This window comes from Nyctibius grandis, chromosome 31, assembly GCF_013368605.1.
Source record: "Nyctibius grandis isolate bNycGra1 chromosome 31, bNycGra1.pri, whole genome shotgun sequence".
Lineage (NCBI taxonomy): Eukaryota > Metazoa > Chordata > Aves > Nyctibiiformes > Nyctibiidae > Nyctibius > Nyctibius grandis.
This window is the reverse complement of record NC_090688.1, coordinates 4,839,858-4,866,121: the sequence shown is the minus strand read 5'-3', so window position 1 is coordinate 4,866,121 and position 26,264 is coordinate 4,839,858. Positions and strand designations below refer to the sequence as shown.

At 61.0% G+C, this 26,264-nt stretch overlaps 3 protein-coding genes across 4 annotated transcripts in view; 1 reads left to right on the top strand and 2 right to left on the bottom strand.

Moving 5' to 3' along the window:
* GNG7 (G protein subunit gamma 7) overlaps positions 1–19,644 on the top strand; it is a 69,719-nt gene extending 50,075 nt beyond the window's left edge. For both annotated transcript variants that reach the window (XM_068420606.1, XM_068420605.1), the window contains exons 4-5: positions 12,052–12,170; positions 15,378–19,644. In XM_068420606.1, coding sequence (XP_068276707.1) covers positions 12,090–12,170; positions 15,378–15,503 — 207 coding nt within the window. In that variant the 5' untranslated portion in view covers positions 12,052–12,089 and the 3' untranslated portion in view covers positions 15,504–19,644. The remainder of the gene's footprint in view (positions 1–12,051; positions 12,171–15,377) is intronic.
* Positions 19,645–23,754: 4,110 nt separating this feature from the next.
* Positions 23,755–25,454, bottom strand: GADD45B (growth arrest and DNA damage inducible beta). The gene is made up of 4 exons (XM_068420664.1): positions 25,250–25,454; positions 25,057–25,158; positions 24,545–24,758; positions 23,755–24,379 (listed from the first exon to the last, which is right to left on the bottom strand). Exons 1-4 carry the CDS (start codon positions 25,285–25,287, stop codon positions 24,266–24,268), a joined length of 468 nt encoding a protein of 155 aa, XP_068276765.1. The 5' UTR covers positions 25,288–25,454; the 3' UTR covers positions 23,755–24,265.
* Positions 25,455–25,493: 39 nt separating this feature from the next.
* Positions 25,494–26,207, bottom strand: LOC137675061 (basic proline-rich protein-like). Its single transcript, XM_068420952.1, has one exon. The coding sequence runs from the start codon at positions 26,205–26,207 to the stop codon at positions 25,494–25,496; it is 714 nt and encodes a 237-aa protein (XP_068277053.1).
* Between the last annotated feature and the right edge of the window lie 57 nt (positions 26,208–26,264).

Here is a 26,264-nt window from a genome sequence, read left to right as displayed (position 1 = left end):
CAAAGGTCACTCCCATTTCTGATGGGATGAGAAGGAGCTGGCCCCCAAATGCAAACGAGCCCCCTCTTCCCTCAGGAGCTGGCAGTGAATAAGCCTCCCTGGGCTCACAAGTGTCCCACCAGCCCAGCTCCAGGATACCTCGAGCTGTGGGTTGTTTCTGAAGCGTGTAGTTGAGATTTTGAGGGATGGTGGTTGTTTCGATTCAAGGTCGCTGAAGGACTCTCCGGGGTTAGGTTAGTGGAAACGGCTCTTTTCTGGCTGCTTGAGGTCTCTGGTCGGTGTCTGGACGTATTGCCCGTGGCTGTCCAGTCAGTGTTACTTAATCTCTGTTGCAATATTGAACCTTCTTTAGCAAGAGCCTGTCTGGGCGCTGTGTTTCTCAGGGCACGGTTGCCTTCGTTCATTGATGGCACCATCATGTCTAGAGAGATTTTTGCCTTCGGTCTCTTCCCTTTGAAGCCCCTGTTGCTCCACTCCAGCGCTGTTTACAAGCTCGTTTGCATCTTTCAGATGACTGTAGGAACAGCAGCGAGCGTTTCATGTAGGTTGGAGCGGCGTCGCCAGCCCTCGCTGCAGATCTGGGTGCATCTGATTTCTTTGCTGACTCGAGATGCAACTGCTGTAAACTGAATTGGGGATTTTAGAGCCATCCTGTGCTTATTTTGCTGCTCACATCCTCACCCCTTAGAGTATTTGCAGTGAGTAAGCTCACCCACGGCTTTGGAGACTCTTCGCTACAGAAGCAGAAAGCATTTGCAAAACCAACAGCAGAAAAACTTTGGTGGTGAAGCAAGCAGGTGTGACCCAGATGTGTCCAGAGCAGATGCACCGAGTGAAGAGGTTTCCATGTGGCAATTCCTTGGCAATAATTGCGGTTTAAAGCAAAGGAAAAAATTCTTGTGAGCAGCTCACGCTGGAGATCTCATCTGTGAACCTGACAGACCAGCTCTGCTGTGCTTTTGACAGAGGAAAGCAAACACCAGTCAGTGTTTCAAGCTCTGCTAGTTGAAATGTGCTAAAAGTCCTGCTGGGAAATGTGCTTTAGAGGCCTCTCGGGGGTTGTCTGGCTGCTGGGGCATCCCGAGCTGGTGGAGGAGCAGGGAATTCAGCGCAGCAGTGTGCAGCTTTGTGTTCATGGGCTGGGGAGTTGGCTTTGCAGGAGAGGGTTACTGGCTTGTAGTGTTATCGTTTAGACCATTCTTATTTTCACTTAAGGTGAAGATACCACAATGTTTTGAAAGCAAAAAAGCCAAACTTTCTACGTGCAGTGATGATGCAGACACTGTCTGGCCCTTAGGGCCAACCTAGTCACTGCTGATCGTGGCAAACACCATCAGCAGGAGCCAAGTGTTGCGAGCGCTCTGGTTTGGGGAACGTGGCTTCCAAAAGGCTTCCTGAATATAAAGGGTCTGACAGCCAAAATCACGCTGGGATTTATGTGCTTTCCTTGGAAGCTGGTTTAGGTGCGCTGGAGCCAACCCTGTATCAGCTTCTTCAGTGACACAAAAGCAGCTGAGATGCTGTTGGCTCCCGTGCCAAAAGAGGTTTCTTCACGGCGCTGTGCTGCACCAAGGCTCGTCAACGAGCTACTCAGCACTTTTCTTGTTTGCTCAGCATCAGCTGAGTGCTGCTCCCCAGCACGGCGAGGCTTGTCTGGAGAACAGTCACACAAAGAGCATCGCTTATCTTCCTGCACTTGCACACAAGGGATTTCATTTTTAAGTAAATATTTTTGCCATAACCTCAGGCTTTTTATTCCCCCCCCCAAGCCTGATGGTTGCAAATACTCCCCTTGTGCAGACGCTGGAATGAAACTGAATCCACTAGAGAAAAATCTGCGGGGTGTTAGCACATCTCCCACCCTAGGCTGGGGGGGTTCCTTCCCCCAGGGCACCCGTTTGGATTTTTGACGTTGCAGAAAGTGAGGTGAAGGGGGAGACCACCCCGAACTCCTCGCGTTCAGCGCGGGTGAAAACCCAGAAGGAAATAAATCAGCCTTGAATTCTCGTCTGAAGGTCGACCAGGAGGAGTGACGCTGGAGTGGGTGGCCCAGGTTCTGTGGTGTGAGATATCTTGTCCTCAATCATCGGATGAGCTGATCTGAGCCTCCCCCGTGACCATCCCTGCGGTGACACCGGGGTAACCAGAGCGGCGGCACACCACGCTGTGGTACCGAAAGGTCTCACTGTGTATGTGTAAAAGTCATAAAAGGTTAAATTACAGCGAATTCGCCCTCCAGGCTTATTCACACTTTGTGCTGCCCCGGTTAGTTACCAGTCCCCCATCTTCCCCAGAAGCGCTGAGCAAGCTGGGCCAAGCCCTACAATGGGGATATTGTAGCTTGCGGTTCTGATGTAATTCCCACCAAACGCTCTTTCCACAATGAAAACTCAAAAGTTATTTGAAACCAAACTCCTTGCCCTTTCCCTCCCCTGCATGCAGAGCTGGGTGAAGTTCCCTGATCACGCTCCGGAGCCCTGCAGAAGCCCCAGTATCTTCCAGTGAATAGAGACTATAATGGGCACAATGCCCCTAATAACGGCTCGTCCTCACAGTATTCGCCTTGAATTCTTATTTTAGGGTTTTCTTGTAATCTTCCTTAAATTCCCTGTGGCTTTCTCGCTGAACATGTGATCCTGTGGTGGGGAGAAGCAAAATAAGTCTGAGATAATAAAAACTGGAAGCGTTCTGCTCCCGGGTTGCGAGCAGAGACGTGGCTGTGAATGCGTGGGACTGCGTGTGCGGCACGGGGAAATCCTGGCTGCTCAGGAGCGTCAGGAAAGAGACTTATTCCTGTGATAAGATAACTTGTAGAGGGTGGAATTTTATCTGGAGAGTGTGGATATAGCAGGGACCTGTTTCTTTTAATAGCTGTGGGTTACTGACGGGGAAATTCTCGGCTGCTTTCTCCCCCAAAACACGGCAGCGCTGCCGGCTGACTCAGGCCCGTGCCCTCATCTCTGTTTTCTTTCCATTCCCCTTATGAAGGGGTTTGGTGTCTCCTTTTGCCGTTCCCAGCGTGGCCTGGTCTGGGCTCTCCCAGGTGGAAGCGGCGGCTGGCTGTGAGCCTGTGCTGAGCGGCTGGAGACGGGGCAGCGATCACGGCAGCGTCAAGGGAGGAGATTGTGTGGACACAAATCCCCGTGAGCGAAGGGTCTCTGCTTTAAACCAGGGTGGGGTTTGGCAGCAGTGTGTTTGGGGTGGGCGGCAGCCGCTCTCCCTTGCGCTGTCCCAAGTTTTGGGGAGCAGCTCCGGGTACGTCCGCCCGTTCCTCTGCTTGCAGCTGAAGATGAGAGCGTGGCATCGGCGTGGTGGTTAACGGTGGTACTGCGTTGGGGTTTGGGGTAGATGGATGTGGCCGCGTTAGCCTGGAGAAGAGGAGGCTCAGAGGTGACCTTAGTGCAGTCTACAACTGCGTGAAGGGAGGTTGTAGTGGGGTGGGAGTCGGCCTCTTCTCCCAGGCAACCAGCGACAGGACAAGAGGACACAGCCTCAAGCTTCGCCAGGGGAGGGTCAGGTTGGACATTAGGAAGCATTTCTTCTCAGCAAGGGTCATTAGCCATTGGAAGGGGCTGCCCAGGGGGGTGGAGGAGTCACCATCTCTGGAGGGGTTTAAGAAAAGACTGGATGTGGCACTTAGTGCCCTGGTCTAGTTGCCATGGTGGTGTCAGGGCAATGGTTGGACTCGATGAGCCCAGAGGGCTCTGCCAACCTCATTGATTCTGGGATTCTGTTAGTCAGAGGGTTCTCCCTCTTTGGGCGTTTGCTTCTCTGTAGAAAACCTAAAAGTCATTTCAAAACCTCTGCACCCGCCCACTCAGCACCCGAGGAGCCGCCGAGCAGAGGGACCCGCGGGGCTGGCTGCAGGCTGCTCGCTCGGCTGTGTCACGGCTCGGGCCCTCAAAGCTGCTGATCTCACGATGAAGCAACTTTTGCACGAGGCCGATAAATTCCTGTGACCTCGTGGTGCTGCTGGAAGAGCCTTTGTGCGCTCAGTAAAGCAGGGAACGAAACGCTGTACAGCGTCAAAACTTCCCCTGCCGCCTTTCCATGCCTTGAGGGCTGATGCTCGCCGCGTTTCCCAGCTCAGATCTCAGTAGCTCTGGGAAATTCTCAGGAAGTTTGTGACATTCAGCCTAAACTTCCCTTTCTTTTATCTCCTTCTATAACTTAATACTCCCGTGCCACGACACAGCCCGGCTTCCTGCTTAGTCTTTATACCCTCGTGTTGAATGTGGAGCTCCTATGGAGCCCTCCCGGACGAGGACAAACCCCGCAGAGGTCTAGCCAGGATATATATATTTAGTTCTTACTATGCCCACTGAAACCAGTACGTCGGTACCTCTTTTCAGGCCGTGACTGGAGACACAAGCCTGACTTGGAATTGCATTTATAGCCAGGGCAGTCTCTGGACACAAGGACCTGAGAACTTATCCCTAATCGTTTCTGAAATGATTGTGTATGAAAAGAACAACTTGATAAGAAGGACTCATCCTTCGTATCGCTTTTAGGGAGATGGTTGGGGGTTGGTGTGTTGGTATTGTGGGGTTTGGTGTGCTGGTATCGTGGGGTTGGTGGGCTGGTATCACGGGTTTGGTGGGCTGGTATCGTGGGTTTGCTGCTGCAAGGCTGGAGCGAAGCTCCAGGAGCTGCAAGGACAGGTCAATGTATTTTTACTTTTGCTATTGTTAAGACATCTGCTGACCCAGAGTGTTTCTTAAAACATCAGGGTTACTCCTCATGGTCCTTTTTGGAAGGCAAATGTGGGTGCCTGGGTGGGGGTTGTTGTGGCACCACCTGCACTTGAGCATGGCTTAAGCAAAGCACAAACGTTCCAGGACTTGACAGCGGCAGTTTCCTACGAGCCAGACGCCAAACCCAGCCTTCGTGTTAGTGCTTGGCGTGAGGTGCTCAATCTTTCATCCCTTTTCTTTGGGTAAGATCACAAAATCCGTGAGCTTGCGTTTCACGAAGGTGTCTGAAGAGCGTGTATTGACTTAGAAGATCATAAACGCCCTCGAGTTTAAGAATCCTCACAGAAGTGATTAACATTTTGCTGAGACAGTTGCAGAGCAGCAGGTTTTAAATGGTCCTTGAGGTACAGGCATTTACAACCTGCTGGTGAAGAGCGGGGAGGAGGTTCTCCTTCCCACCCATCTGAAGAGAAGGTGTCCGTGCTGGGAGGAGGCTCAGGGTGCTGGGGGACTCGGGAGCTCCTGCGATGGTTTCTGCGAGCCGAGGGACGGCATCGATGTGGTTTAGTCATCTCAGGCTCTGCGAAGCAGGAGGGGAAGCTGCAGGTGACTGGAAAGGAGCAGATTGGAAGCGAGAGCCTGTGGTGCTGCGCCGGGGGGGAGAGGTTTCGGGGTGCCAGGGCGAGCTGCAGTTTTCCCTCTGGTTCCTGGTTTAAGTTATATGGCTCTGCACTGCCAGCCCAGCGCCGTGCTGGTTGGGTCGCAGCCCCTGGGTGCTGGCTCCAGGTAACAGCGGCTGTAAATACCTTTGCACTCTTTTTTTTAATGTGTGGTCTAAAAATAAGGCTGGAATGTGCTGCGGTGCCACTGGGGTGGCGACCGGGTGTAATTGCCGTGGCAGTCCTGCCAGAGCCTCCACCCAGCTGGCACCAGAGCTGCTGCCGATAAATCGGAGAGAAGGGGGAGTTCACAGCCAGGCCAGTGTAGGACAGCGTGAGTGAGCTGCGAGGGGGTTTCGGGCCACCCTGCAGACAAGGTCCCTGAGCTGGCAGCTGTGTCCTGTGGGATGTCACGCTCTCCCAGCCAGGTCATCGTCGCCTTTAATGGAAAGGAACTGGAGCTCCGTGGCTCGGGGGATGCTCTCTCCTTCCAAAATCCTTGGCCAGGCAGAACTAGAGCAGTTCAAGAGGCAAAATACTTCAGCAATTAATGGATCTTCTGGTAAAGACAGAGCTGGAAACACACACCTGGATGTTGGAGCTGGGGGCAAATGAACCCCGACAACCAGATTGTTCTCAGCGTGGACCTGAAATTGAGGATAAGGCTCCTCTTGGTCTAGTAGGATGTGATTTTAAGCTTCTAATGTATTAAAAGTGGGCTGGAGTGGAAGGCTTGGCCCTGGTGACAGCAGCTCCGAAGGGTCTGTCACTGCTGGTGGCTGCAGGAGGGACACTGAGTATCTTAAAGTACGTGGCCTAGTTACAACCTGTTGTAAGGAGGCTGTAATTTACCTGGGGAGGGACAGCGTGAGGGGACGTTTTGCAAATCTAAAGGAGTTTATGGGCACTTCAGTAACCTATTTACTGCTGAAGTGAGGTGCTTTGGCGTCCTGCCCCTCTCCCGTGCTCCTCACGCCGGTCAAGCTGCCGGTGATGCAGAGTGAGGGGTGGGAATGAGCTGGATCCTTTCAGCTGAAACGGGGATAAACCCTGGCCCTGAGCAAGGGGCAGAGCGAAGCCCAGTGCTTCCCACCGCCGCCTCTTTAGGGAGCGTTCCTCCCGCCCGGGATGGCTCCTCGGCCGAGCTCCTCGCCGCGCTCTCCCCGTATTGTCCCACGCCATAGAAATCTGGAGGTCTTAAAGGAGGGGGGGGAAGAAAAAAAAAAAAGAGAAAAAATTGCTGCACTCAGGAAAAAATTCAATAGCTCATTCAGCTGTTAAGCTACTGATGCAGGAAGTGTAAAAGAAAAATGGAGCCTGCTTTGTTCTGCCCAGACAAGGAGTAAATGCCATTGCCCTAACAGCCTTTTTCTGTTCCAAAAAAGCATGAGGTCATCTTTAAAAGCAGTAACCACCGAGCGGGTTTACACTGGGTTACCAGTCTCAGCCTCCCCCTTCCTCCATCCCCCCTTTTCCTGGCACCAGCCTGGCTCGGGGCTCGGCGCGGGATCGCTCCGGCGAGGTCCAGGGCCTCGGCCGAGGGGCTGCGAGGGAGCTGCTCAGTGGGGTCTCGCCTCTCCAGCCAGCGCTGGATGCCCTCGGTGGGCCGGGCAGCGTTGCTGATCCGGCGTTGCCCGTGGGAGATGGTTTTATGCTCCGGGGTTGGTGCCATCTCAGCGGTGCGGGATGTTTCACCCTCCAGCGCACGCACGGGTGCTGCTGGGCTGCTCTTTGAAGCACCGTTTGGTTAAGGCGGAGATCCAGGAGTGTGTTTTCCTCCCCCGACCATCTCCCCACATCATCAGCACGGCGTACCCCGGTACCTCAGCCCCCCGGTGGCGGGGAGCCTGGGGGATGCTGTGCAGGCTGCTGGGACACGCTCTCCCGGTGCAGCACCCATCTCACGGGGCTTTTTTATCTGGGGTGGAGGGAGGGGAAGACCAAAGCAGCACAACTCCAGCAGTTACTCAGACGTTCGCCTGTTTGTTTCGCCTGCCAGGAGTGGCTGCTCCCAGCTATGAGAGGTATGGGAAGAATTCAGAAACTGGAGGGATCGGTGCATATTTCTCTCCCGGCGTCACGCTTCCTGCTGTCGGGGTGGGAGCGCGCAGGTGGCACCGGTTGCACAAAAGAGAAAGGGGTTTGTGTCAACAATTAGCAGCGCTGGGTGTCAGTTGGGTGCCGTGCGGCTCGCGGGGTGCCGGTCGGAGGCGTGCTGCGGCAAGCCCGGGTCCTCGGCACGCCGCCGTGCCCAGGGTGGCAGTTTCATCCTCGTGACCCAGATCCTGTTGTAACGTTTCGGCGCGGCGCCGAGGGCAGGGCGAGGCGAAGGGTCCCTCCGTGGGACGGGGCGAGGTGCAACCTGGCCCCGTGATCCCGAGCGGAGCCGGGAAGTGCCGCCGGAGCGGGGCTGGGAGGTGGATGAAAGGGCTGAGCGGGCAGAGCCGTGCTCGGAGCCAGAGCGAGATGCTCGGCGGAGGAGGCGTCTGCTCCGACACGGAGCTTGTGCTGAGTCACGGCTGCTGTCACCGCCGCTGCTGCACGCGTCTGACTCAAGAGCTGCGCTGGTTTGTGTTGGTTTTTCCCCCACTAAAGCAGCCCAAATCGTTACCTTTGTGATCTACCTGGTACACAAAGAATTACCTAATGACAAAGAAACGCTCTGTGCCCACTCCGCAGTCACAAGTCAGCGTCGCTTCGACGTCAGAGGGCTGTGCAGGACAGACCCTCGGTACAGAGAGTGCAAACCAGCCCCGTGTAAATGCCCTTTTCACGCTTGCCTTGATGGAAACCTCAGGCTACCTGTAGTCACACAAAGCACCCTGCTTTGTAAACCCTTTCTGCTGAAGGTGCAGGAAGAATGTGAGCACGAGAAACCTGCTTTTGTAACACGGATTGTGATCTTGGGTCAGAGACTGACCTGATGCAGGACACTGTTACGGGCATCCTGACCCGCTTTCGGTTCTTAATGTGCCGCCCAGCTTAAACCAGCAAAACCTGATCGGTCCGGGATTTATCCCAATTTAACCCTTGGGACTCTGTCCTCCAGTGCTTTCCCTGAAATACACAGAAGTGCTCACGGGGTGTTTGGCTGCAGCCAAATCGTAACTCAGGACTTGTTTGCTTCGCTCTCGCGTCTGCTCTGCCCCTCGCCCGCGCTCCTGCCTCCCCGTTCACTCCCTGCAAGGTTTCACAACCGTCCCTCGCTGCTGCTTTTGCTGGCGTTGACCTTGAACCACCACTGGATAATATATCATTGACCACGCTCTTGCGTTCTCTTAATTTTTATTAATTTTCAGTGCTTAGCTTACTGCAGCGGTGTTTTTCATACGCTGTCCTGCACCCACAGCGATGTGAAATCCTGCTGCAGCCTCAGCCCCGTCCGTGCCTCCGCGGTCTGGGATCCGCAGCCAGCTCACTCCGTGCTGGAGGAGCGGGGACGGCAGCCCAGAGAGTTGCGAGACCGTCTGATGACTTCAGCCCTCCTGGAACTGCTGACACGACAGCCTGAAAAACACACGCCTGACAAACACACGCCGAGCTAACGGCGCGTTAACCCAACGGGAGCCGTTCCCGAAAATGGGGTCGTCCTCTCGGGGCTGCGCTGCCTGTCCCAGGAGCGCTGCCAGGGAGGGCACGAGGGGCTCTGCCAGAGACGCGGGAAGATTTATTTCCTGCTGAACGATGTTGGTCCGTGACTCAGCAGAACGCAGGCGACGTTATTCTGCAGAGTCATGGGCAGATGCTGGGAAAGGCTCTGCGGGCAGGGCGGGAGGAGGTCGGTCGTGGCCGGACACCGATGGCTTCGCCTGCCGTGCGGGAAGGAAGCCCGGCTGTACGGGTGATTTCTCGGCGGTCAGATGACAGAGCGGAGGCAGGAGGACGTGCACGAGGCCTGGCTGTCCTGACCAGCCTGTGCTCCCTCCCCAGACGTCGCCTCCCCGTCCTTTCCAAACACTGATATCTTTAAAACAAAGATGCGAAAAGGGGCGACGTAGCTGCATCCTGCGTGTCCTCCTGATCCGCATCACACGGACTTTGCTCTGCGTGCTTCTGCGTGGCTGTCTCCCAAATACCTTTACCTCACGAGCTGTTTACACACCCCTGTAAGTCCCCTGAGTGACATCTTCAAAGTTTGTTTTGGCTTTTAAAAAATCCCGAGGACGCCCTTCGTGTGCCGCGCAGCGAAGGACCTTCCGCATCGATGGTCTCCGGTCGCTAATGACGCGCTTCGTTAATTATTCTCCAAGGGAACAGATTTTAAACTCCTGCGGGGCAGGGCAGGCCTGGAGCGGGGTCCGTTCCCTGCCCCACGCCAGCAGCCCCGACTTGGAAGTGAAGCAGGTCCCGCTGCGGCTCTGCAGAGCCTGGGACCGCACGGCTGCGGGGCCGGTGCTGCCCCAACCGGGTCCAGACCGGGAGCCCGAGGGATGCACGGGCCGGGCTGCAGCCTGAGGAGGATTTTTGCATCCAGAGAAACTCCCCTTGACCCTCCTGAGCGCTCGGCTGCTGAAATTTGTACTTGGCAATCTAAAACGCGGCGTGCGGGGAGCCCTGGCTCGGTTCCCCCCGGGGAGCCCCGCGCCCTCGCCGCCGGGTGACGGCAGCTGAGGAAGGGGGAGCTGCTGCTGCGGGTGTTGCTGCTCTGAACCCAGGAGCCCTGCGCTCGGGGGCGAGGGGTGCTGCTCCGTGCGCTCGGGAGAGGCGAAGCACGTTGCTGCCGTAGGCAGAGCAGGGGCTGGCGGGGTGGCAGATGCCACCAGCATCTCCCGGGGCAGCACAAGCCGCGGGGTGCTGCGGGGCCCCGGGCTGAGCGTCCGCCAGCGCTGCCGCAGAAGCAGAAGTTCCTTAAGTCACTCGCCCTCGACTGATTCATCCGCCTTGTTCCATAAACAGGAAGCTGGGAAAGTACAAGCAGGTGATCTCGTGCTGCTGCAAACATAAATTATATCTGGTCGCTTGTATTTTTTTCCCTCCAGCTGCCTGCTAACTCTTTATGCAGGTGAAGGATTGTTTTGTCGACGAGGAGTGAACTGTTTGCAGTGGGGAGGGCTTTCGGGTTCACGGTACAAGTTCAGAAAGAGCTCGACTTTGAGCCAGAGCTTTTCCCCAGTCCTGGTGCTGCCCACACGGTTTTGGAGTGCTTCAAACCAGAGCAGGAGAGGAGGATCCTTCCCTGGGGACCTGCCCGCTTCCTTCTCCCACTTCCCACAGTACCAGACTTTATTTCACCAGCCTGGCGTCCCGTGTCGCCCTGACTAACGCCTTCCAGGACTGGAGAGGCGGAGATTTCCGAAGAATCCAGGGCATGGGCCCACGGCAGGGCTGGTAACGCCGGCTGAAGCACCGTTTGTTTTCTCCCGGAGCGTTTGGTGTTGCAAACGACGCTGAGTGTCAGGGATTGAAGAGCTCAGCGCACGTTGCACGCTGCTGCCAAGCCAAATAATCCCCGAGAGTGCCGTTGTGGTCTGGAATAAACTCCCTTAATGTCTAAACACAGGCGAGACAGCTCGAGTCTGCTCGGATTTGGGATGGGGCAGACACTCCTCCCTCTCTTCCCCCCCGCTAAAGGCAGCAGTTCAGCGTCTGCTTTGAAGCTGCCGGTGCTGGGCAGAAGGCTGCGGGAGGCTGTAATTACAGCCCGCGCCGAAGGGCCGCGGTGGGCGGCTGGCTGGGGCGCAGGGAGCGCCGCTGGCACCTCAGCCCGGGTTTGCTTTGGCTCCTTCCTCCTCCCGGCATCACCTAATGGGCGACGGGCGGTGGGACCCGCTGCAGCCCTCGCCCCGTGTTCCCCGTTACGGCGTGGTCAGGGCTGAGTCAGGGCGGGGAGGTGGCTTTCCCTGACACCTCTGCAGGAGATGGTCACCAAGAAACCACCTGACGATTGTGTCTGGCCAAGGGAGGCCGGCGCGGCCGGAGCTGCCCTCTGCCTCACCGCAGCCCTGGCTGCTGCCGCGGTGACAGTGATGGATTAGGTCGGTCTCGCAGACAAACTTCTTCAGTTGCTGCTTGTGAATTTCGAGGAAGGTGGTTTAACCTGGTGCTTGGTCGCAGGGACGCGGCCCCAGGGGCAGGGTGCACCCGGCCAGGTGACAGGTACATTAAAGCCCCACGATCGGCACAGCCGGGGATGGGTGCGGGGTTTGGCAGCGGGACGGGCTCCACGAGACCCTCAGAGACCGGGCGCTTGGTGCACGGGAAGGAGCTGAGCTTCGGCAAAGCTCGGGTCCCGCTCGGCTCCGGCTCACCCTGCCGTGCTCTCCTCGTTTCCACATGCAGCCAGGCCCTTATTTTACCCCGTTTTTGTGGAAGGTTCACGTGAGACATGAGCTGTCGGTGCCTCTCGTGCTTTCATATCCCCCCGTGCCCATGCCCGTGCCTCCCTGCCTGTCCTCTGCTTCACCCACCACCACCCAGCCTGGGACCGTCTGTCACTCTTACTTTATTACTCTAATTTTTCAGGGACGTGTTTGGTTTTTCTTTTTTTAATCAAAAAAAGCAGAATGAAGAGCGCGCACGCAGCGTGCTGGTTAAGGGAAAGGAGAACTTGAAGCAAAATCAGGAAACGTTAAGTTGGTGTCATCAGTTTAGAGCTCGTGGAAGCCCTTTGCACGTGGCTGTCGGCGAGGACGCAGTGCACAAGGTTTCCGAGACGGTGCGTGATGCCAACCCCCCTCTCCCCCCTCCGTGTTTTGCAGAGTTCTCACGTGCTGGGGCCTGGAGCCGATGGCAGACAATGTCAACGACTAACAACATAGCGCAGGCCCGGAAGCTGGTGGAGCAGCTCCGCATCGAAGCCGGCATCGAGAGGATCAAGGTGAGCGCAGGCGCGACACGTGTGGGGTGGGGAGGGTCCCTGGGCGGCTGCTTCGGGTTTTTCCCGAGCACGTGTGTGCTGCTGCAACGGCTCCAGCTCAGATATCACAGAATCAGTGAGGTTGGAAGAGCCCTCTGGGATCATCGTGTCCAACCATTGCCCTGACACCACCATGGCAACTAGACCAGGGCACTAAGGGCCATGTCCAGTCTTGTCTTAAACCCCTCCAGAGATGGTGACTCCACCACCTCCCTGGGCAGCCCCTTCCAGTGTCTAATGACCCTTGCTGAGAAGAAATGCTTCCTCATGTCCAACCTGACCCTCCCCTGGCAAAACTTGAGGCTGTGTCCCCTTGTCCTATCGCTGGTTGCCTGGGAGAAGAGGCCGACTCCCACCCTGCTACACCCTCCCTTCAGGTAGTTGTAGACTGCACTAAGGTCACCTCTGAGCCTCCTCTTCTCCAGGCTAAACACCCCCAGCTCCCTCAGCCGTTCCTCGTAGGTCAGACCCTCCAGACCCTTCCCCAGCTTGGTCGCCCTCCTCTGCACTCGCTCCAACACCTCAACATCTCTCTTGAAATGCAGGAGCCTGCTGCAAGGTGCTGGGGCAGCCCCAGGAGCAGCGCTCCCCTGGCACTGGGGCTGGAGCAGGTGATGTGCTCACAGCCACCGCGTCCCTGAGAGCCAGAGGCTGGGTCCTCCGGGAGCTTTCACTCTATTCTGGGAACCGGCTCGGGGGTTGTGGTCCCCGGGCTCGTTTGTCCACGTGAGCCTTTGCTGGAGACAAATATGAGCATGTGGGCAGCAGGTCCCAGCTCTGGGAGCGGGACACCCCGGGGCACTCCCTGAATTAATGCCCTTAAGCCAGGGAGGAGCCACACTGGCCACCCGGCCCCGCAGCCCGCACGGGGGTCAGGCGGGCTGGTGTGGGGCTGCCCCGTCCCCCCGAGCAGCTCCCCGGGACGGGGGGAAGGAGGGGAGAGACGAGCTGTGTTCGGGGAAGGGCCCTTGTCGGTAAGTCACGCCGAGGAAAGCCCCGTCGCGGCGATGAACGGTGCAGTGAAACTGAAACGCCGTGAGGTGCAGAGGTGTTAAACCCACCTGGGAGCTTTTAATTTCGTTTCCTGCTCAAAGAATGTTTTCTTTGACTTTCAGTCCCTGCTCCCTCTGCAGCAGCCGCTCCTCCGTCACCTCCAGCGTTGATGTGCAGGAGGAGCTGCTGCTGCTTTGAATATCTTGTATTTTTTTTCAAGCCATGAGGTTTTGTAGCTGTTTTTAGGGTGTTTGTAGGTTTTTTCCAGACTCCGGTGATGCACCATCAGCGAGGCCATTTGAGGGAAGACAAAATAAATTACAGGTCTTCCCCCGGCGCAGACGGTGCTGACTCTCCTGAGAATTACCGTGTCTCAGCACCGGGATCCCAAACGGTGCCCGCCGAGGGGGAGGCAGGGCGTGGGTACGCTCACCGCCCTTTGGAGCTGGGACCATCTCAAATGCTTTGCTGGGAAAGAACAACAGTGGTGGGACCACAACACGGTGCTATTTAAGCTGATGGAGAGGACGGGCTGTCTGGGCGAGCTGTCAATAAAGCCGTGACCAGCAAACCCAACTCTGGGGCAAGCGTGCCAAGCCAGCCAGCGCCCAAGTACCTCTGCCAGAGAGGGGCCAGGCCTTTTCCAGTGACCATTATTACCCATTAATAATGGGTCATTATTAATGATGCATTAGAGAGGGTCATTAGCCGTTGGAAGGGGCTGCCCAGGGAGGTGGTGGAGTCACCATCTCTGGAGGGGTTTAAGAAAAGCCTGGACATGGCACTTAGTGCCCTGGTCTAGTTGCCATGGTGGTGTCAGGGCAATGGTTGGACTCGATGAGCCCAGAGGGCTCTTCCAACCTCATTGATTCTGTGTGATTCTGTGTGCCTCCACACCACGGGGTGGGCTTCTACCTCCTGCTTTTGGGGTCTCCTGGCAAGGAAGGTGCAGAGACCGCACCAGACAAGGCGCTTTTGGGGGTATTAGTGCAATATTAAGTATTAAAGTCCTAACCAGTAAGGAATGCTCCTGCCACCAGCCGCTGCTGGCCTGCGCTGCGACCTCCTCATCACACACACTGGGCTCCACCAGCCAAACTGCTCTGCAGAGACAAGGTCGAGGCTCTGCCTTAACCCTCTTACTCACATAAGACGGGAATTACTCCTAATCTCAGAGCAAAGCAAGGGGACAGAGATTAGCTCGGCGGGAGCGTGGCTGAACCTGTTACGAGAGCAAGTGGCCTGGAAACCAGCTCCCCTTGGAGCTTCAGCCATGTAAGCGAGGGGAAGGATGAGCCAGGGGGTCAATCAATCAATCACTGAGGTTGGCAGAGCCCTCTGGGCTCATCGAGTCCAACCGTTGCCCTGACACCACCATGGCAACTAGACCAGGGCACTAAGTGCCATGTCCAGTCTTGTCTTAAACCCCTCCAGAGATGGTGACTCCACCACCTCCCTGGGCAGCCCCTTCCAAGGGCTAATGACCCTTGCTGAGAAGAAATGCTTGGAAAGGAGCTTTGGGTTGGAAAGGACCTTTAAGACCATCAAGTCCAACCATTAACCCAGCACTGCCAAGGCCACCACTAACCCATGGCCCTCAGCACCACATCTCCACGGCTTTTAGATCCCTCCAGGGATGGGGACTCCACCACCTCCCCTTGGCCCGGCGCTCTGGGCGCTCCATTCCCAGCAGCCGCCTTTGAACTAGAACAAGCAGAGCCTTAAGTAATAGTTCCTAACAGCTTCAAAACCTCCGTTTTTAGCCTCAGAGACCGCTCTCACGCTGGCGTTTTTCCCTGGCTTTTTTATCCCAAAGCCCTAAAACCGAGGACAATCATTATCTTCTTCTAAATCTCTCGCTGGGAGTGTTTTTCCCATCCTCATCACTTTATTTCTCTCAGCCCTCACCAACACATTTTTCCATGCCCATTTCCCCTTTATTTGTCACCATCTCCCTAAAGTTTCTGTTATGAAAAGCTGAACCGCAGTTGGGTCTGTTCCTCCCCACGGGAGTCTGGTCCTTCCTCCTCCAACTCCTCCTCCTCCTCCTCCTCCTCCTCCTCCTCCTCCTCCTCCTCCAGGGGCATCCCTGGGAGGCAGCGGGGCCGCGTGGGCCGAGCTCTGCGCCTTCACCCCAATATTCCCACTAACCTTCTGCTTTCTCCCAACCTTTAGGTCTCAAAAGCATCTTCTGAGCTGATGAATTACTGCGAGCAGCATGCCCGCAACGACCCGCTGCTGGTTGGGGTGCCCGCCTCCGAGAACCCTTTTAAGGACAAAAAGCCTTGTATCATCCTATAGCTCTGCTCGCTCCGGCGCGCGCCATCTCTCAGGCACCGTTCTCCATCGACCGAAACCGAGCTACACACTTAGAGCTGCGCCGAGGGGTAAACACTAAACGTTGGGTTCGAATAGAACTTCAATCTCAAAAAAAAAAAAGAAAAAAAAATAAGAAAAAAAAATCACAAGTGGTTTGGGGGAGGGAGGGTGTGTGCTCCGGGGCAGGGGCTGCACTGAGGGGTCAATTTAAAAATAGAATTTAAAAATAAAAACAGGGTTGAGGGTGGGGGGGGAGTATTTTTAATAGCGACATTCAAAATTGGTGCCGGGGTGGTGGAGGCAGCGGGGGGTTCGTTGCGTTTGCCGATGGGATGCAGGAGCTGAGCATCAGGACCTCGCTGGACAGAGCTCTCAGCGGGTCTGCTGTAATTAGTTTCCAATTAACAAGAATTTACTCTGTTTCTTGGGAGGGAGCAAGGGCGAGGAGTGCAGGTGGGGGCTGGTTTGTAGAAAACTAGTACAAAAAAAAAAGGAAAAAAAAAAACCACAGCTCGAAAAATTGGGATTGCAAATGGCTGGAGCGAGGGCGGGGGGAGGAGGGCGGGGGCCGGGGGGCTCCTTCCCTGCGCCCACGGGGGGGTGGCACCGCGGGGGCACCGTCGGCCGGGAGAGTCCCCGCGCGCGGCGCTAGGAGGGGAGGGGGCAGCCGGGCTCAGCCCCTCGGGTGGCATCTGGGCTTCCCCCGGGCTCGTCCCACTGCTCTTCCCAAACAGGACCGGGGCGGGGGGCGAAGGGGCTTTCTGTCGTGCCAAGAAATCTTTTAAAATTGGCCTTTTTGGAGAGTCTCGGTCCGAAACGCTGAAATTGGCGGATTTACCAGCGTGTCCCATCGCCCTGTTTCTCCCCAGGAGTGGGGAGTGGGATTCGTTCCACTAACCCCAGTGGGTTCGGGGAGCTGGGGGTGAGGCTGGAGGAGAAATAAGTTGGTTCCCGTCCCTTGGGAGTCTCGGAGCGCGGTTTGGACGGGGAGCGCTCGGTTCCCCGACGTTAAACGTGCCACAGAGAACCCGGCGCACGCGAGGAGGAGGGGGCGAGCAGGGGAGCCTTCCTCCCGCTGCCTGCGAGCGCTGGAGCCCGGCGGATGCTGGGGAGAAAGGCCAGAGCTCAGGGAAGTCCCCCCGCGTCCCCCCGCGTCCCCGGAGGTGCCACCCTGGGCGCTCCCCAGCCGCCAGCTCCGCCGGGCACAGGACGGGTCCCGTGTGCCGGGTTTGAGCGGCCGAGCCCGGGCTGTGTCCGCGGGGCAGCGCCGGGGGCTCGGCGGTGACGCTCCCCGCCGTAGGCAGAGGCACGGGGCGGTTTCCCCCCCAGCCCGCTGGTCCCCGTTCCCGGTTATCCCGGACACGGGCACCCCGTGCCGGTGTGTGAATACGGGCGGTGCCGAGTTCTGGTTTAAGGAAGAGAAGGAATAAAAACCCCACCCCACCTGATGTGAAATCCTGGGGATCTTCCCATTCCCTCGATGCTTTGGGTTTGGTTTGGACCCTCCCGCTGGGACGGAGCCCACCCGCGGCCGACCCCCCCGTGGGACGGGGACCGAGGGGACCCTCGGGTTCGGCTTTCAGGGAAACCACTGACCCGCGCTCGGGCATTGGGGGCTCAGTGGGTGGGAGGGAGCCGTGCTGCCCGTCCTGGGCTTAGACTGGTCGGAGTCACCGCTCCGGGCAGGGCACTGGGAGGCTTCACTGGCCGCTGTTGGGAGGGTGACGGTGCTCCCGGGGCACAGGGAGCTGCACGGGGCGATGCCGGAGGCCGGCTCGAAGGCAGGGAGAGGAGCGGAGCCCGCGGCCGCGTGGCTGGTACCCAGGGAAGGCAGGTTGGCATCTTCCAGGAGGAAGGGCGGCTTCAGGGGTCTTCCTCCCGCGGCGCAGGGCAGGGGGGTCGGGCTGAGCACGGCCGGGCCCTCTCCAGCGCCCGCTGGGGCCGTGGGTAGCAGAGACGCTCCATTTGTGCTCCTCGGTTGCAGGTATCTCGCCATCACTGCTCTGAGTACGCGATCACTTGCCTTTTTAAATGAAGTTGGAAAAAAAAAACCCCATTTTTAACACTCGGGCAGCCCCCAGCCCCTCCTGCGCGCGTCCTGCGGCCGCTCCCCAGGGCCCTTTGCTGAGCTGAGCGATTCAAACCCCCCGTGTCCCCCCGGCTGTGCCGCGGGCTCCTGCCCTGGCACCAGCCCCGTGCCAGCTCGCTGCCAACCCCCTGATTTCACCCCGTCCCGACGTGGGCGTTGGGGCAGGGGGAGCGGGGGGGATTTATCTCCCTCTGAGGCCCAGCCTGGCACTGCGCTGAGCATCGCCGAGGGCGGCAGCCCCGGCACAGCGACAGGCAATGCCTTCATGTTGTTTTTTTTTTCTTTTAAAATCTTTCATCCGACATAACTCCGAGCTCTCGAACACCGCGTCCGCAGCGGGGCACACGCGGCCCCGGGGCGCGCCGGGGTTTGTCCCAGCAGAGCTTTCTCTTCGCCGCGAGGGAATTTCCTCTGCCCTTAATCTCGTACAGTTCCAGCCTTATTTTTCTACTCCAGATTGCTGATTCTTCCTCTATGTTAGAGACCAGTGCATGGTGCTATAGCCGGTGACCCAGGCGAGCGCCCGAGCCGCGGCGCAGCCAAAACCACCCGCGCGGCAGCCGGCGAGCGAGGGCCGAGGGAGCCGCGGGGGCTGCGCGAGACCCGGGCAGGGGCTGCGTCCCCCCGCCCCGTCACCGGCTCGTGCTGCCCGAGGGGGGTCCCCGACACCCCTCCCCGGGTGCGTGCCAGCCCTGCCGGCGTCCTGCTCGCCACGGGACGGCTCAGAGCCACGGTGCCGGTGGCTCGCCGAGGGATGCTCTGCCAGCCAAGCCAGCCAGGCGTGCCATGGGCCAGCAGATCGGGGTCACTCTGCCTCCCCCCTCATCCTCCCACGCTCACCCCCGGTGTCTTGCCCGGGTCGTGCCGCCGCGCCGGCGGTGGGATGGCCGGCGAGGGGCGAGGCGGCAGGTTTAGGTTCGGTTTGTGGCTGGAGCCGGGAGAAGGGGACGGGGAGCGTCTGCGGGGGGTCCCCTGGGAGCCTGGGGACAGGGCTGGGGGCTCCCGGCACAGGGGGCTGCCGGCGGGCGCTGGGGGCTCCCGGTGGCTGACTCGTTAGGTGGGAAAATCCTCGACCTTTGATTATTATTTTTTTTTAATTTTCTTCCTCGTCCGAGTCCGTGGGTGACCATCCTGTCGGTGTTTTTGTATCGCATCACGAGAAGTGCAGATTCCGGTAGTTGCTTGTACTTTGTTAGTGCATTTGCCAAAAAAAAAAAAAAGAAAAAAAGAAAAAAAAGGAAAAAAAAATTTAAAAAAAAAGACACTTTTCAGGACTTTTCAAGTGCTCAGATGGCGAAGGGGGAGCGGGGAGCCGGGGCCGCCCTGTGCCGCTGCCACAAAGGCCTTTTCTTGGCCATAAACACATGCCCGAATCCACCCGGTGATTCTCTTCGGCGTGTGGCGAAGCCGTTGCCAAAAATAGAGAGGAGAGAGCCCGAAAAAGAAAAGGGAGAGAGGAAACGTTGCTTCTATTTAATGTTTTGGCCCGTTTTCCTTGTCCTCCCCTCCCTGTGCGGTGCAGCCGGAGCCGGGAGACACCCGGGCACCCACGTGGCACCCACCGGCGCGGCTGGTGGGGTCCGGTGCCGGTGCCGGAGCCTCCCGAGCCCGGAGCCGAGCAGATCCCCCTTCCTCCGAGTACTTAAAAAGTCAACTTTATTTAACAAAATAAAAAATAACTCATTTCCTTCATCGAACCGAAGCCACGCGTCTGATACTTCGCGCTCTTAATTTTTTCTCTCTGGTCTGTTTATTATTATTATTATTATTATTATTATTATTATTGTTATTATTATTATTTGCCAAACTCTGATCTCGTTGCCAAACGCAAATCAAGGTTTGTAAAGACTGTACGTAGGAAGTAATCGGTGTCTGTAACGTAGGCTCCTCATCACGTCGGCACTTCTGGAGCGCTGATTTTTTCTTTCTCGTGTGCCATAGACCGATTTCTCGCACAGTGTTTAATATTTTGTGGAATCGTTGTTAAGAAGTGAATCGATAACACAATAAAAAGGCTCACTTTTCATTTTGCCACATCTCCTGCCCAGCCTTGTCCTGCGGTGGGTGCTCGGGTGGGCTCGGTGCTGCCGGCGTGGGGACCCCTGGCCCGAGGAGAGCCGGGCTGCGAGGGGGCAGCTGGGTGACGACTGACCCTTCCTGCCCCTTCCCCGGCGCGGGGCTCAGCGGGGACCCCCCAGCCCCTTCCCGGGGGTGTCTCAGCCGCCTCCCCCCACCCTCCTGCCCCGGGGCTGCGCAGGACCCCCCCGCTCTCCCCCCGCAGCCCCTCGGGGGTCCCCTGCTCCCACCCTCGGGGGGCAGCTCGCACCACCCCGATGTCCCCCAGCGCTGCCCAGTCCCAGCGGCTCCGGAGCTGCCGTTGGCATCGCCCGCACCCCGGGGAGCACCGGGGCCCTCCCGTCCCACGGAGCCGCGACGAAGCGAAACCGAGCGCGGCGATTTTTGGGAGAAAAGGAGGGGACAAGGGACCTCCGCGGGCCCCGGCAGCGGCCCCGGCTCCCCGCTCGCCTTCCCGGCAGCTCCCACCCACAGCAACACCGGGGGGTCCCCTCCCGCAGAGCTGCCCCGGGGGAAGAGGGGGTCTCCGGGGGGGGGGTCCCGCACCCGCCATCCACAGATGCTCAAACTCCCCCAAATTCACTTAAAACACCGGGACGTTCCCCGGGGCCGCTCCCACCCCCCTGGAAACCTGCCCCAAAGCGACCGCCCGCGCCGGAGCCCACGCAAGGACCCTCCGGGACCCCCCGGGACCCTCCTGCCACCGTGGGGCCGCGGCTCCAGCACGGGCCGGGGACGGGCTGGTGGCACCGGGCTGGGAGAGCGGCTAAAAATAACCCGTCCTCCTCCGCGGGGCTATTTTTAGCTCCTCCGCAGCTATAATTATCTGCCCTTGGCGTCGGGGCCGGGGAAGCTGCTGGCACCGCGGGCCGGGGCTGCGGGGACGTGACCGGGGTGGCCCCGGGGATGGACACGGGTCCCACCAAGGCTTGTGCCCACAGCACCGTCCCGCTGGCACCGGGGTGGGGGCATCACCGCAGCCGGGGCCCCCCCGGCACCCCACGGGCCCGGGTACCCCCCACGGTCCCTGGGCACCCACGCGAGGGAGAGCCCCGCTGCCACCGCAGCGCTGCGGGGGCTCAGGGACACCCACCCCCCCCGCGGGGAACCCCCGCCGTGTCCCCCCCGCCGCCGTGGGGGATCCCAGGCCGTTCCTCTCCTCGGTGTGACGCGGGGGGCACCGGGACACCCACGACACGCTGGGATGGCGACCGTGACGCCACGGGGCGGCTTCCTGCTCCGGCATCCGGCCCCCTGCGCCGTGACACGGGCCCTCATCCCATGGCGAAGTAGGGCCCCATCAGCCCATCAGCCACCAGGGACTACCCCGGCTCCGTGCCTCAGTTTCCCCACCTGCAGCACAGCCCCTCTCTGGAGGCTGCTCTTTCGCAGCACGTGGGGTCTCTGGGATCCCACGTGTCCCCCAGCCACCCCGCTGGACACGCATGTGGTGCCGTGTGCTTGTACACACGTGTGGTTTTTGCTCGCACACGTCTGTGCCAGGCTCTGGCAGGGGGCATCTTGCTTGGGGTGCCTGCCCAGCGCCCACCCCGCACACCCGGGCTGGATGCGGCCCCCCCCCTCCTCAGCCCTTGCAAACCCCTAAAGTCTAATTATTGCCCGAGGTCTAATTATTGCCCAGGATTTAATTATTGCCCTGTTAATGCTCCCGGCGTCGGGCTGCCCTTGGCCGGCTCACCGCGCCGCTGGCACCTTGTGCCAGGGAAAGGTGTGTGGCCACTGGCCCGGCTCCAGGGCAATGCCAGGGGGGCTGCGGTGGGGATGTGGGGGGGTCACGGTGGTGGGGGGCCCCGGCTCTCGCCAGCGAAGCCAAACCAGCCCAGGACCCCTGTTCCCAGCGCTGGGACCCCTCGCCCCAGTTCTGCGGTGCTGGTGGGGTGCCGGGGTGGGGGTCCTGTGGTATGTGGCCCCATGGGTGCTGAATCAGGGCCCTGGGGTGCAACACGCTGCGGTGTGGGGGGGCCCAGGGGATCTCTGGGTCCATGGGGGGGGTGCAGGGACAATGTGGGGGGCGGGTGGCATGTGTGTGCATGTGCGTGATCCGGCACACGTGTGGGCGGTTCCATGTGTGCTCCAGGGTGGGCTGCGGTTGGGGCCGCACCGTGGGTGTCCTGCGGGGCCGGGATGGGGGGCACTGGGGGGGCGGCCGGGTGCCGGGGGGGCAGCAGGGCCCATCACCCCCCACCCCAGGCCGTGACTCAGGCCTGACGCGCTCATCACACGCGTGGCTCCCGGTGACACCGGGGGCAGGAATCACCGGGGCCTCGTGACCCGCTGGAGCCTCACCAGTGAAATGAGTTTCGGGAGGCTCAGCCTGCCCCCCCCGCCCGTTCACTCCCCGCTTTCCCAGGGTACCACTGTCCCTCTGTGTGCCCCCCTCTCCCCTCTGGGCTGCCCTGTCCCCGCCCGGGGCCGGGGCCCCATCCTGCTCCCGCTGAACCAGCCCTGTCAACCCCCCCTCAGCCCCCGTCTCCGAGCTGAGACCTGCCAGCTCGTTGCAGACCCGGTGGCCCACGCTGGGTGGTCCTGTGCCGTGTCCCCCCGCAGCTCGAGGGTGGGGGCGGTGGTTTGGGGCACCCAGCCCAGCCCCATGAACAGGGCCTGGGATGGGGAGAGCCCCCCCGGCTCCCGGCTGCGGGTGGGAGCAGGGCTGGGGGGTCCCCGGCTGCCTCAGTGGCCTCAGCTGGGGCTGCCACACGCCACTGTCCCTCCGTGCCTCAGTTTCCCCCTGCAGTCAAAGCCTAGAGGGAGGGCACAGGGCACGTCCCCATGACGTGAGGCACCCTGGGACGGCCACCGTGTCCCCAGCCAGATGGGACAGTCACCATGTCCCCAGGCAGGCGGGACACCGTGTCCCTTCCAGCACGCGGTGCCATGCGCGGGGCTGGCACAGACCCCAGCCCTCGGCAGGGCCTCGTGCCCCGGTGGGACCCGGTGTCCCCGGCCACGAGGGCAGAGCCAGGACCGTCACCCCGGCCTGACACCGGAGTGCCCAGCGTGGTGCCTGGGGATGTCACGTGTGCGTGTGTGTGTGCACGCGTGTGCGTGCGTGTGAGCTGGGGCGGGGGCGAGCGCGGGTGAGCTCAGGTCGGGGCCTGCTCCGACGCGCCGAAGCCGGGGTGCTTGAAGGGGGGGGGGGCTGGCAGCTCCCACGCTGCGCCGGGCACGCACACGCGTGTGCACATGCACACACATGTGCACACCCACACACACGTGCACACCCCTGTGCCCAGGCAGGTGGGGGGGACCTGGTGAGCCCCCGGGGGTCCCCGCTGCCCACGGAGGGGGGACCCTGCACTCCCCATGCTGGGACAGGGACACGGGGTGGGGGGGGGGGGGTGTCGCTGCCTCAGTTTCCCCTGAGCCTTCGGGCTTCATCATCCCCCTCGCTGGGTCCCCAAATCCAGGCACCCACCTGGGGGGGGGGGGGGTCTGGGGGAGAAGACCCCAGGAGCCCGAGCACCCACCTCCGGGGTGGGGGGGGGTCCTTTAAGAGCGCAGGTGCCGGTGGTTTGCAGGGGTGGGGGCGGGAGGGTTTATCTGTGCGGGTGGGGTCACACCCCCCCCCACCGCAGGAGGCCTCGGGGGTACCGGCAGCGCCGAGCACCGGGTGAGTCCCGGCTCCCGGGGGGGTTCCTGGCCCCCGAGGGGGAGGGGGGCGGTCCCGGTTCCCACGGCCGGGGAACGCTGCGGTTTCTGCGGGGGGGGTGGGAGGCGGTTGCTGGATCCCGAAACCCCCGGTCAGCCCCCCCCACCCCCGCTGGGAGGCAGAACCGGGGGGGGGGGCAGCGCTGGGTGCCCGGGGGGTGGGGGGGGCCGTGCCTCAGTTTCCCAGGGACGATGGGGTCCCCATCGCGGGGGGGTCCCATGTGCAGACCCTTTTTGGGGGGGGCCGTGCATGGGTGGGACATGCCCGAGCCCCCCCAACCCCACCGGTGCTGCAGAGCCCCAGGGGGGCAGGGCCGGTGCCAAGGGGCCCCTCCCCACCCCGAAACCCGCCCCTCCCGTGGGACCGGCCCCGGCGGGGCAGAAGAGGGCACACACGCCTGACTTCAGCCATTTTATTACAAATAATTATTATTTCTCCATAAATCGGTACAAGAATAGACTCTGGGATCGATCCAGCTCGGGGTCCCCCAGGGGCCCGAGCGCCGAAGCCCCTCCTGGGGCGGGGGGTCCCTCCCGGTACGCGGGAGTTGGTCCCTCGGCAGCTCGGCCGCGACGCCCCGTCCCTCCGCGGTCCATCGAGTCACGGATGCCACCAAGAACGACTCCACCAGGCTCCAGCTCCTCGGCGCGGCCCCACGACGCTCCGCACACCGGGCACGGCTCCGGCCCCCGGCCCGCCGCCACGGCCTCCGCTCGCCTCCTGCCCGCGCCCACCGCTGCGGCCCGCCTGCTCCTTCCTCCTCTCCGGTTAAAAAGTAAAATAAACTCGGTGGGTGGTGGGGTGGGTGGGGGTTTTCGGGCCGTTTCTCCTTCCTTTCCTGCCGGTTTATTTATTTTTTTGTTTTCTTTCCTCCTCCCTCAGGTAGAGCCGGGCACGGGCCGGGCGGGCTCAGCGCTCCTGCAGACACACGTACGGCACCCACTGGTTCCTGTCGCGGCTCTCGGCGCAGTAACTGGCCACCTCCGCCAGCCCTTGGCTCTTCCAAGCATCCGTGTGCGAGTTCTGGCGAGCAGAACCACGAGGTTAGTGCCACCGGCGCCCCGACACGTGGCCCTGAGTCCCCCGCTCCCACCCACCGCCTCCCCGCCCCGATCCTTGGCACGGGGCCCGCCGTGAATCACGGGGCCGCCGGCGCGTGGCCGTGCCGTGCCTCACCGTCCCACTCACCGTGACTAAGAGGCAGTGGAGGTCGCGGGGCTCGGTGCCAGGCTCGGGCTCGCCCAGGATGGCGGCCAGGCGCTGCATGCCCGACACGCGCAGGATGTGGATGTCGTTGTCGCAGCAGAAGGCCTGGATGAGGGTGAAGTGGATCTGCAGGGCGATGTCACCCTCGTCCTCCTCGTCGGTGGCCAGCACGCACAGCACCACGCTGTCGGGGTCCCTGCGGGCGCGCGGGGCGTTAGGGGTGGCCGGGCAGCTCCCCACCCTGCTGCTGTCACCGGGGCCACCTCCCTCCATGCAGGGAAGCAAGAGGGACCCCCTCGCCCCCTCCCCAGCACTGGGGTTGCCCCAGGTGCCCCCCCCCTGCCCAAACCCCTCGGGCAGAGCCAGCCCCGATCCTGGGGGGGGGTCCCACCGTGCTGGTGCTGCCCCGACCCCCCCGGACACGCACCCCCCGCTCCGCTCTGCACCACCCCCGCACCCCCCCCACCGCACACGCACCCCCCCGCGATACTCACACGTTCATGAGCTTGGCGGACTCGTACACCCCGACCGTGAGCCGGTCCTGCCGCTGCGCCGCCACCAGCACCCGCTCCACCGCCTCGCCCACCGCCTGCATCCTGCGGGGGGGGGACAGAGCCGGTGAGTCGCGGCGGCGACAACGACAGACACCCCCCCCCTCTCCGGCAGCCCCGGGGCGGCCGCACTCACTTGCTGCTGTCGCAGGGCACCAGCTCCTCCAGGGTCATGGTGCAATTGTAATCCGGGGCGGGCGCCCGCGGCGCGACGGCAAATCCCAACTGCGATAATCCCGAGAGCGGGGCTGTCGCGGGGCTGTCGCGGGGCTGTCGCGGGGCTGTCGCGGGGCTGTCGCGGGGCTGTCGCGACTCTCGTCCCTCCCAAGCGTTGCTGCAGCGCGATCGCTCTGAGTCCCCGCCGCGCCCGGCGCCGCCTCTTATAGGCTCCCGCGGAGGGGCGGGGCGTCGCGCGGCGCCCCCGCTTCGCCCATTGGCTGGCCCGGCACAAAGCGCCGGGCGGGCGCCGCGCTGATTGGACGCCGCCGGCCGGTCCCACGTGGGGACGAACCGGGGCGGGGGGGGGACGTGTGGGGAAACCCCCGCCCCGAAACTGCCCCCCCCGCCACCGGGACCGGGGGCTGCACCGGGGGGGGATCGGTCCGTGCAAGGGGGTCTGCAAGGGCGGGGTCGGTCTGGGGGCCGGGGGCTGCACCGGGGGCTCGGGCCGTGCACCGGGGGGTCCAGCCGTGCACCGGGGGCGGTACCGGGGGGTCCGACCATGCACCGGGGGCTATACCGGCGAGTCGGTCCGTGCACAGGGGTCTGCAAGGCGGGGGGGGTCTGTCCGTGCACCGGGGGCTCGGTCCGTGCACTGGGGGCGGCACCGGGGGGTCCGACCGTGCACCGGGGCTGCCCCCGGGGGTCGGACCGTGCACCGGGGGTCTGTCTGTGGACCGGGGTTTGCACCGGGGGCTGTACCGGGGGATCGGTCCGCGGACTGGGGGCTGTACCGGGGGATCCGACCGTGCACCGGGGCTGCCCCCGGGGGTCGGTCCGTGCACTGGGGTCTGCAAGGCGGGGGGGATGCGCGTCTGTCCGTGCACCGGGGGCGGCACCGGGGGTCGGTGCGTGCACTTGTGGGGTGTTTCCATGGACCGGAGGGTCGGTCTGTGCTGCAAGGGCGGGGTCGGTCCGTGCACCGGGGCTCT

What these genes read in the sequence shown, in the direction of transcription:
- LOC137675061 (XM_068420952.1), bottom strand. Translation starts at nt 26,207, where the DNA reads ATGGAAACACCCCACAAGTGCACGCACCGACCCCCGGTGCCGCCCCCG.
- GADD45B (XM_068420664.1), bottom strand. Translation starts at nt 25,287, where the DNA reads ATGACCCTGGAGGAGCTGGTGCCCTGCGACAGCAGCAA. An exon ending in TCCGCCAAGCTCATGAACGT is followed by an intron (nt 24,759 to 25,056) that starts GTGAGTATCGCG and finishes GCGCGCCCGCAG; the next exon opens with GGACCCCGACAGCGTGGTGC. An exon ending in TCCACTGCCTCTTAGTCACG is followed by an intron (nt 24,380 to 24,544) that starts GTGAGTGGGACG and finishes TCTGCTCGCCAG; the next exon opens with AACTCGCACACGGATGCTTG.